The sequence below is a fragment of the Setaria italica genome, chromosome IX (assembly GCF_000263155.2).
Source record: "Setaria italica strain Yugu1 chromosome IX, Setaria_italica_v2.0, whole genome shotgun sequence".
In the NCBI taxonomy this organism is placed as follows: Eukaryota; Viridiplantae; Streptophyta; class Magnoliopsida; order Poales; family Poaceae; genus Setaria; species Setaria italica.
In genome coordinates this window covers 38,450,602-38,462,123 of record NC_028458.1, presented here as the reverse complement: position 1 = coordinate 38,462,123, position 11,522 = coordinate 38,450,602, and the positions used below count along the sequence as shown (strand labels likewise).

General features: G+C 41.9%; 2 protein-coding genes across 2 annotated transcripts; both read right to left on the bottom strand.

Moving 5' to 3' along the window:
• Positions 1-2,467: 2,467 nt before the first annotated feature.
• LOC101771865 (cortical cell-delineating protein-like) lies at positions 2,468-3,146 on the bottom strand. The gene has a single exon (XM_004983660.2). The coding sequence runs from the start codon at positions 3,069-3,071 to the stop codon at positions 2,700-2,702; it is 372 nt and encodes a 123-aa protein (XP_004983717.1). The 5' UTR covers positions 3,072-3,146; the 3' UTR covers positions 2,468-2,699.
• Positions 3,147-7,930: 4,784 nt separating this feature from the next.
• On the bottom strand, positions 7,931-8,628 carry LOC101771472 (cortical cell-delineating protein). The gene has a single exon (XM_004983659.2). It carries the CDS (start codon positions 8,559-8,561, stop codon positions 8,190-8,192), a length of 372 nt encoding a protein of 123 aa, XP_004983716.1. The 5' UTR covers positions 8,562-8,628; the 3' UTR covers positions 7,931-8,189.
• Between the last annotated feature and the right edge of the window lie 2,894 nt (positions 8,629-11,522).

Sequence of the window (11,522 nt, the reverse complement as noted above, 5' to 3'; positions counted from 1 at the left end):
TGGTTCTTTGGGGGTGGTTTTCCTCGGGTGTTTGCGCGTGTATTTATAGCTGACCGATCCAGGCATGGAGGAAGCTGGAAGCGCCTACCATCAGGCATGCCATGGCATGCATGATGCATGTCTAATGTATTTTAGACCAATGTAAGTACAATGATCGGTTTGATCACATCGTTTGCTTGGTTGTCCTGGATATATACGCCAGTTGTTACGAGAGATTGGTCAACATTTTGGCATATGGGGACAATGAAAGCACCCTTGATCAATCAACATTCATGTTACAAGGTGGTGATGGCTCATGACTCTAATCTTCCGTAGATTGGTTATGAAGAAGCTCTATTTGCTGCACTCATGGAGAGTAGCAATGAAACAGATCGGCCGCCTCAATAAGTTGGTCTATACCAATTCCTTTTTCATTCTAGTTGTTGCCTTTAATTTATGTCAGCAAAACGTACACAATGTGACCGCCAGATGAAACAAACTACCAACATATACTGAATCATATTCTCACAGAGGACACCACGTGAAATGCGAATTCGCTGAAGCGTCAGCAGACAGGGAATATATGTATGGTCCGCATAGCACATGACGATCGAAGAACTGACAGATCGTTTGATTGCAAGCAAATCCGCGCAACCCATGCTTGATACTTTGCAGCTCTGTTCGCTAACGAACATAGTACGGTTTTGTCAACGAAGCAGAATTAGTTAATATAAGCGATACCACATCGTGTACTCACGGTATTCACTTTAAAAATATGCATACAACCTGGACATGCACCCGCCGGCGAGCGGCACCGCAACTACTGTTCTGTAGCCATCCTCTTTTTATCTTTTATTTTTTTGAGGGCATCTGTAGCCATCCTCTTCCTCAGTGGCAGCACAACGGAGGGGTTTGGATGGATAAAACCGTCGCCGGCGAGAGGCAGGAGAAAGATGATCATTGTTCAGTGTCTTCTCTGCTGCTAATATACTACATTGGAGCAGTTCATAGCCAGACAGACACAGAGGATGCAGCCTCGAATCGTTACAAGCCCATGGGCCGAATAGCATAACTAAACCCACAACTCTTCTAGTCTTCTTATGGGACTTCTTCGACTTGGGCTTGACATGTTCTCTCATCAACTCTGTAATTTTTCAACCAGCCGCATGCCCGCGGATAAAAGAACGCGTGTGTTAGTGGGGTTTATTTGCCACCGTTTGATTGCCTTACATTTGTTAAGTAATAACGAACACATTTCCAATTTCTCTCCTTCTTAACGATAGTTTTTTTTTCTATCACATAGTACATACGCAGACGCTTATATACACGCACTTACACTCGTCTCTACGTACACACGCATACAACATATTCTATGAGCACCTCCGAAACATTGAACCGGCAAATACTCGAGATTGACAAAGTTATGCCTCATTATCGACAGGCACATCGCCTACCACTAAAATAATAGTGCCGGTTAAATCTTGGAATAAATCCAAAAAAATGTGAGCACCAACGTGGAGTTGAGAATCCAATCTTAATGGGCAAGTTCCACCAAAAAAATCTTACCGCGTAGCTTGCTCAACAATAGTTGTGAAAACTTGTCTAAATAACACACATTCCAAGCTCATAATAAATTCGCCCCATGCAATGGATCTTAGATTTCAAAATTACTGGTGCATATCCTACGAATCACACAGCACTTGTTAATAACGTTTATAAGACGCTGCGCTGGGGAAGTGGAGCCTGGTGTGTGGACGGACAGGCAGAGGCGATGTGGCAGGTCGAGGTCGAGCGGAAGGTCACGGACGAGGTTGGCATTGGCAGCCGAGTGGCGAGTAGCATATGCCTGGTCCCACCATTAGGTCTCTCTAAACCAAATATAGAACAATAGATGGTCACGTCGCACGATCTATATGTAACTAGGCCGTCCCCTCCTAAAAATCTAGGAAGGGACCATAATGCTACTTTCTTTTATGTGGGTCTCGTCCATTTAGCTTCTATATGTCTGTCTTGTGGAAGATAGTTAGCTAACTATCAGCCCAACATGCCCATTTAGCTCAATAGTGCAGCCCACCAACCATTCCACCTCAGACGTGCTTTGCATTTATTGATTCAACAACAGGTCAAATGTATGTTAACATTTTGTTTAGCACTTTATATGCAGTCGGAATTTTAGGATCATCACTTGATCATCGTTTACTTATATGATAAATTAACTGGCACTATTCTTCCAACAGTACGCTGATGGGCAATCAACAGTGAGATAATATTGGTGATTTCATCAATCTAGAGATACGCTAGCTCAGTTTTGGAAGTGCTCGTAGGAGTTGGATTGCATACGCGTATTTATAGTGTGTGAATATGTAAATGTTTGCACATGTATTGTGTTTCGGAAAAAGATATAAGTTAGTGCTAGTTAACTTCTGATACCAGCTGCCACTGCCCACAAGTCTGTGCATCTACCATCAACCAATGAACACTTTCTTCCTTTTATCACTTTAAAAATGAACTTTTCTTATTTGACAATTAAAAATGATAATACAATTTCACATAAGTAAATCAAATCACAAGATACAATGAAAGAATTGGTAACAAACTTTCGATCGTGCAACAACGGGGTCGTTGCTGCAAGCAATTCACCATGTGGAAACGCGAGGAAGAGTACAAGCGCACATTCGGAGCGTGCTTTAGCAAGATTAGCTCCTGCCTCCTGGGTCAACTTACTGAGGGCAGGTGAAGTCGGCCGGGCAAATCTTGCCGCACTTGTTGAGGATGAGGTTGAGGCTGACGGGCACGTTGAGGTGAATGCCGAGGACATCGGCCTTAATCGCGGTGCAGAGGCAGACGGCGGCGTCGAGGTCGACGAGCCCCTGCAGCAGGGGGCAGCACTGGTCGTATTGGGGCAGGCCGACCTTGACGAGGCCCAGAACGTTAGCGCACACCCTCAGCTTCAGCGCGTCGATCGGGCAGCGCCCGCCGTGGCCGTGGGACGGCGTCGGGACGACTGGGCCGGGGCAGTAGGGTGCGCATCCGTGCGCGGCGGCGGCGAAGAGGAGGCTCAGGGCCAGGAAGAGGGCGAGCTTTGCAGCCATTGGTGATGTGTGGAGTGTGTGATCGTGCCGCGAGCAAGGAGTAGAGAGACACTGTGCTACTACTGCTTGCTCGTGTGCTTCTGGGATGGTTTTCTCAAGGTGTTTGGCATGGTTTTTATAGCTGATCGATCACGGGAGGAGATGCTTTCGTGCTTGGCGTCATGCGTGCATGACTGTAGCAATACATGTGTGATTCGATCAAGTTGAACATTTGCTTGGTTGTCCTGGGATGCGCTAGGTGTAAAGGAGAGATCGGACAACATTTTGGCATGTGGAGATACAGAAGCAAGTTGAGAAATCATGTCAAAAATTCACTCAACGAGCTAGCTATACTGATGCATCAGGCGGACTCATATGCTGTAACAGATTAACGCAGAAATATATTTGTGCTAGCTGGAATCATTTCTATTCAAAAGTTCCCATTAATTCTATTGAAACTGATCACATATTGGTAATCTGCAGTCACCCAGACATTATTCGAAACCATGCTCGTGGATTTTTCTCACAGGACTTACGATAAAAATGCCAACTCCTGAATTGACTAACTCGTCTGGAGACAAAGAATCCACAGTCTCCGGTGATGAACTCCGCGATCACGAGTAGTAGTCCCAGACACCCAGTCCATGGCTCCATGCTTTCAGCTGGTTGCATCTTGCATCTGCATGTGATAAATCGTTGATTGCAAGCAACTCTGCATGATTCCCTCGATATTTTTTGAACCTTGCTCGCTAAGGAACAAATCCAAATTCACTGCAGGATAATTAAGGGGTGTTCGGGAGACGGGGGCTAAACATCGGATGTTTGTACACTAATTAGGAGTATTAAATATATGCTAATTACAAAACTAATTACACAACCCTAGGCTAAATGGCGAGACGAATCTATTAAGCCTAATTAGTTCATGACTTGACAATGTGGTGCTACAGTAACCATTCGCTAATGATGGATTAATTAGGCTTAATAGATTCGTCTCACGATTTAGCTTAGGGGTTCTGCTATTAGTTTTGTAATTAGCTTATATTTAGTCATTCTAATTAGCATCCGAATATCCGATGTAGCAGAGCTACTTGTCTCCCAGACACACCCTTCCACGAGGACATATCGTTTGAACACAATTTTGATCTTTCATATCGTCCGTACTTACCAGACTCGTGTTAACTCGCTGGTGAAATAACATGGGCGCGACGCGCTCCATCGGAAACTGAGCTCAAATATTATACAAATAGCAGTGGCTCTGCCCATGTCTCTAATCTAGGATGTATAGATGAATAATGCACGCAACTCAGTGGTCTGAAAGTCGTCCGACCAGGACTTGTTTGATACGAGGTGCTAAACTTTAATAGAATCGCATCGAATATTCGGATGCTAATTAGAAGGGCTAAATATGACCTAATTACAAAACTAATTGTACAGATGGAGTCTAATTCGCGAGATGAATCTATTAAGAATAATTAATCCATCATTAGCAAATGGTTACTGTAGCACCACATTATCAAATCATGGACTAATTAAGCTTAATAGATTCATCTCACGAATTAGACTCCATATGTGCAATTAGTTTTGTAATTAGATTATGTCTAATACTCCTAATTAGTATCCAAACATCCGATGTAACAGGTGCTAAAGTTTAGCAGAAGGTTTCCATACACGCGTGTCCGCACCAGACAAATGTATGCAGCCTAGCGCTGCATGTTCACCTTACCACTACATTTGGACGGAGTAGCTATGATTTGCTCGCAGCTATTCATCCGGTTCCACCTTTTCAGCATAGATATATAATCGAGGCATAAAGATTGTGTAGATTAACAACATAATGTAGATGTCCATAAATCCATCGTTAAAGTACTTTTATAATATTTACTCTTTTGAAACATAATATCTTTTATAGTAGTCCTAAGCATCATATATTTTTGGCAGTGTCTCTATATAATACCTATGATTTTTTATCTCCAATTCGATATGCACGACTCAAAATTAATGTAGCATTGCACGAAAAACTGGCCTTGTCTGGACTAAACTCACCCCAAAAGTACTTGAAATTACACAAAAAGGTCATCCTAACTCTAACGCAAACTTATTGTTCTTGAATTGTAAAAAAATGAATGTTGATTCTTTTTTCCTTTTTTGCGGAGCAAATGTTGATGTTTTCTTACCTCATGAAGTGTCAACTTCATATTTACTTGTAGCTCACAAAATCAAGTGCCGGTGAGAGCAAAAAGTTCTTGAGGGACAATTACCATTCCGTAGATTTTAAATCGGTGGGAGTCCTCACCACTCCGAGATGATTAATATAGATATTCCTGCTTTTGTCCATGTAACAAATAGAAATAAATGGTACTTTGAATACCTTGGCAGGCTTGCATTTCTTAAATTCATAAGTATCCGTCGACAAAATTTCACAAAATTCAATTATAACAATTATTACAATCCGTCGACAAAAGTAGTTGCTTCTTTTAACCATCCATTATAACAATTATTACCACTAGTTCATCAACCCATGTTCCTTCATGGGCTAATAAATTTAAAAATTATTGTATTAGAAAGTTATTTAAAAATTAGATCCCTAACTACTAATCAAAAATATTTATCTACACTCTCTCATTTGTTTAATATTCTAACACAATACTTCAGTTGTGATTGACTTTTAATTAGTAAATACTCTATATATTTTTTCATTCACATTCATATTTTTTTTCACTTTACAATGCACATCCATACATTGTCTTTAACACGAAGATCAGTATTTTTCATTGCTTTCTCCCGTATAATTGGTTTACGCGGTGACATACATCATGCGTATATACCTTAACTTAGTATTTCTATATTAATAACGATAGAAATAGGTAATTTTAGAATCATATATTTGTTTACTTTTGAACATTTCTGTATAACGAACATATAGATCATTAGATTAAGATTAAGATGTTTACTTTAGGTTATTTTTTAATAATGACATAGGTGGATAATTTTGATACAAATTTAGAAGGGCATTTTAAGTTATTTTTATATTGATATGTATAGATAATTTAGATGAAGATTATGTGGTTACTTTAAATTGTTTTTCATAATGAAAAGGTGGGTAATTTAGATATCGGTTTAGAAGTTTACTTTAGAATGAAAGCATAATTGTCTTTAAGAAAATCTAATAGACCAATGGCTATGATTATTAGAGTCCACAGGTTTGATGCCCATATGTTTTTATTTTTGTGAGAATTTCTAGTATTTATCTTTTTCCCTAGTGCATCTTCTGAAAATTAATGTGGAGTTTCCAATTAAAAAAATGGACACATAGCTAGAAATCAAAATGGTTGCCTTGATCTCTCTCATTTGTTAAATATTTTGATACAATACTTATATAGATATAATTCTATTATCTTCAACCAATTGTGATAGACTTTAGTTAGTAATTACTCTATATATAATATTTTCATCCACATTTGTAATCTTTATTTTTTTTCATTTTGCGTTGCAGGTATGCGCTTTAATTTGTTTAATGAACTCTATGTTTGAGGTATATTTTAACATGAAAATCTGTATTCTAATCACTTTCTCTATATATTTATAAATGGTGACACATCATTTGTGTATACCTTGATTATTATGTTCTATACCAGCAGTGTAAGAAATAGACAATTTAAAATCGTACATTTGCATACCTCTGGTTATATTTTTTAATGAAAGTAATTTGGATTCAAATTTTTAATAATGACAAATGTGAGTAATTTTGATGCAAATTTAAGAAGCCATTTTAAATTATTTCATATAATGTTATGGTGCGCAATTTAAATGCAAATTTAGGGGGTTATTTTAAGTTTTTTTATAGTGGCATAAGTGGATAATTTGCATGAAGATAAGGGGATTATTTTATTTTATTTTATATAATAGCAATGGTGGGTAATTTAGATATAGATTTAGGTGTTCCTTTAGGCTATTTTCATAATAGCATAGGTGGGTAATTTTTTAAAAAATTATAATAGATCCAATGGCTATGATGATTTGAGCTACCGAATTGAAGGCAAGATGTTTTGATTTTTGAGAGAATTTGTAGTATTTATCTCTTTTTCTACAGTGTCCATCTAGAATTCCTAGGTGCCTTTATGTGGAGGATTCAAAAGGAGCCTCCAATTAGTAATAGTAAGATGGGCAAACTATGCATAAATTTAGAGTCCTGAACATAGCATGGATTTATTTTAGGAGTAAACAACATTATTTTTTCAATGGTAGGTGACGTTGCTACTAAGGAAATGGCCTTTTGTACCGGTTAGGAACCCCTTTAGTACCGGTTGTGCCACCGGTACTACTAGTTCGGTACTAAAGGGAGGCCTTTAGTACAGGTTGAAATAACCGGTGCTAAAGGGGTATTAAAAAATAAAAAAAAATAAAATCTCACCCAGCCCCGCCGCCCTCCCACCCGCCTCCTCCCACCGACATCCGCCCGCCCCCGGCCAGCCCCGTCGCCACCCCGCCCTCCCGCCTTCGCCCCGTCGCCCACCACCCTCCACCCACGGGGTAACACCCGGTACTAAAAGGGGTCACGGGGAACTATATGTTAGACCCAGTACTAATGCTCACATTAGTACCGGGTCTAATTCCGACCACTACTAAAATGCTGGATGAAAGGTCATTTCTCTAGTAATGACTCCTCGTACAGAAGAGGGGTGACTTCGTGGTCCAATCTCTTTGAAGGTGCTCAAAGTGATAGGTGTGCATGTCAGCATGTGTATTATAGGGGCGTATGCGTTTTTAACTTTTTTGCAAATAGATGAGATACCAAAATCTGGTGCTTATACCAAATTTTGGTTCCTCACCATGTAGAATATTTGGGTAGACATAAATATAACCGACGTGCAGCATATACGTGTAATTGACCATGAATATTTCTTTCCTCTTTCTCCCAAGAAAAAGTGAGCATTTCTTATCGACAATTAAAAATGGTACAACTCCATACAAGTGTACAAATCGAAGGTACAGTGAAAGAATTTATAACAAACTTATTGATTGTGCAATAGCCCAGCAGACATGTCGCCGTTGGAAGAAATGAAGTATCGGAATCGCGAGATAGGACCCAAGCCTAGTTCCTTGGATGATGGGGTTTAGCTCATTTCATCAGCTCCCATCTTACGGAGGGCAAGTGAAGTCGGCCGGGCAGATCTTGCCGCACTTGTTGAGGATGAGGTTGAGGCTGACGGGCACGTTGAGGTGGATGCCGAGGACGTCAGCCTTGATCGCAGTGCAGAGGCAGACGGCGGCGTCGAGGTCGACGAGCCCCTGCAGCAGGGGGCAGCACTGGTCGTACTGGGGCAGGCCGACCTTGACGAGGCCCAGCACGTTGGCGCACACCCTTAGCTTCAGCGCGTCGATCGGGCAGCGCCCGCCTTGGCCGTGGGACGGCGTCGGGACGACTGGACCGGGGCAGTAGGGTGCGCAGCCGTGCGCGGCGGCGGCGAAGAGGAGGCTCAGGGCCAGGAAGAGGGCGAGCTTGGCAGCCATTGGTGATCAGTGCAGTCGTCTGATCGTGAGTAAGATAGTGGTGACCTTGTGCTACTGCGTGCTCGTATGTGTTTTTGGGATGGTTTTCTCAAGGAGTTTGGCATGGCTTTTTATAGCTGATCGATCACGGGAGAAAGATGCCATCGTGCTTGGCGTTATGCGTGCATGAATGCAGCAATGCATGTGTGTGATTCGATGGGGTTGAACGTTGCTTGGTTGTCCATTGATGCGCCAGTTATGAGGGCGAGACAGGACAACATTTTGGCATGTGAAAATGCAGAAGCAAGTTGATCAGCAATCATGCTAGTTTTCGCAGTGAGCTAGTTATTGATGGGTCTTAGCTCCTATATCATCGATAGATATGTTTATGTAGAAATATGATAGTACAGTTGGGTCGATTTTGCTCCGAGAGATAATCATTGTGCTCGCGTAAACAACTAGCTAGGATGGACATAAGACTAGCTGAAAAGTTCGAGGTTCGTGAGCCGACTCGACTCGTTCATAGGTCGGCTTGACCTTTAAACAAGTCGAGCTAAGGCTCAGTTTCAACTTGTTTTCTTAATGAGCCGGTTCTAAACCCCCTCGTGTGGTGTTCAATTGGCTTATATTAACCTCGACAAAGATGATAACACCAAACTTTTTCTTTATGAATACAATTGTATTACTATTATTTGGTTAAAATAAATTTGTTATTCAACATGTAAGTCAAATATAGTGCTAATTAAGTTTACTTTGAGTTTCCAAACACCTATATTATCCCAATTTATTGATTAATGTTATTTATTTTTAAAATATCATCCTAAGCTAAACTTTTAGAATAAAATATTATTGACACATTTAAATTTTTATTTTGGTTAATAGTATATTTATCTTGACTTTAATGTTGAATGATGCTTGGCTCGTGAGCTAAAGCCAAACAAACCAGCTCGAACCTTTCGAACGAACCGAGGCAAACTCGATTTTTAGCTCGTCAATTGTAACAAGCCAAGCCGAGCTGGCTCATTATCAAATGAAAATGAGCCATAACGAGCCAAACCTTAACTAGCTGATCTATCTAGCTGATCAGCCACCCCTAGCTAGATAGACATCATCAACGACTCAAAAATTAATGGTCTCCGACCTCGAGCAACATTATGTATCATCTCCCTTGTTCTCACTGCGCAGTCCACAGGTTAGGTGCCCTAGCGTACTAGCTCCATGGCTATCATCACCGTTACTGATCGACTACTGCTATATAAAGGACGTGACGTACGTGAAAATCGTTTTTGTTGAGGCGCCTGTCCCTCCCACCACCTCCTCCATGTCCAAACAACAATCCTTCGACGCTAGATCAACCTTGCTAATCAAAGGTGCTAGACCGCAACTCTTTTTCTGGAAGCCACTATTGCGCACAGCACAGCTACCACCCATCCCTCCAAGTTAGGCCTGCCATTGGGAGGGAATGGACAATTCGTAACCAAATTCAAATATATATTATCCAATCTTCACCCTTCCCGTTCTCACCTATATCCAATGGATAATTAATTTTGTAATGGATACTATATATATCCAATGGATAAATTGTACCATCCCCGTACCTTACTCTCCCCATTTCTAATGGGTATATAATTTTCTACCCATACCCTCCAAATTTAAGGTGGGTGTGAATTTAGGTATGAATTATGAATACCCAAGGCCTACTCCAAGTCTAACCTGACTTATGAGTTGCAGATTATGGAATCCTGCCCATTCATACACTTTTAAACAAATAAAAAATACAACACAACACAATGCAAAAAAATAATTCCCGAAGAGAAAATCTATATCACACCCCAAGCATTTTCCATCTCCCCGTACCTGAATCTTTCTCTCTCCCAACTTTCCCCTTCTTCAAATCCAACGAGCTCACCATTGAACTCTTTAGGGTTCGGGTTTGGAGGTACCTGTGTTGACGGACCTAGAGGAAGTTCTGAACGGAAAGGTAGCAAGCAATGGGTGGCGATCGAGAAGGCGGGGGCGGCAGGGGTGACGGTAGACCCCTGGTTGGTCGGTGAAGAGACGGGGTGAGCTCCGACTTGGCACTCACTTTTAAATTGTAGTACATCTTGGTGTTAGTGCTTTGACTTGTGTAACATGTTTGGCATGGAATGATGAAAGTTAGCTCTTGGATTAGAGTCTCCACGGTCAGACAAACAATATAAGAAACTCATGGTCTAAACAAGAGTAAAATGCATCACAGGTACCTCAACTTGTCCTGCTGTGCCAACCAGCCTAAATTTCTAAAATACATTTTTAAGTCTCTAAACTCTATAAAGAGGTCCATCCAAATCCAAATGCGCTTCGGACGCGAATGTGGCATGCCACCATGGCACCATGCTGACAAATATATGCAAAACAATCCCTAATTCCTATCATCGTTCAGTCCAGGTCCTCTCGTTATCCTCCTCTGTCCTCTCATTAAAGAAGACATCCTCGCCGCTCTGTAAACCATCTCCTCACACACAGGCATGACGACGAGCTCGGTGGATGCAAGAAAGCTTCAATCCCATGGAATAATTGATGTTTGCGACTTGGACAAGGCCGGTGACGACCTTGAGCACAGCAGTATCGTCTTCCGCACATCCCGTCCACTCCGCTCGTCAGCCGCGTCATCGTAGCTCGCCCGCCGCGTCATTTGCCCCCTCGCAGCTCGACGGCGATTCCGTCCGCTCGCCCGTCGTCGGTTTTGCCGTCTGCGCCATTCGCCAACCCGCGCGGCTCACCGACCGCGCCTCCCGGTCACGTCGCTCGCTCGTCGTCCCATCTCGCCCCCTGCACCACTCGCCCATCCGTGCGGCTCGCCGACTGCGCCTCCCTGTCACATCACTCGACAGTCGTCACATCTCGTCGTCTGCGCCGCTCGAGCACGAGCGCCTCATTATCACTAGCACGAGACCGAAGTTAATGCGTCACCCTATTTCTCCACAGCGTCTGGAATCTGCT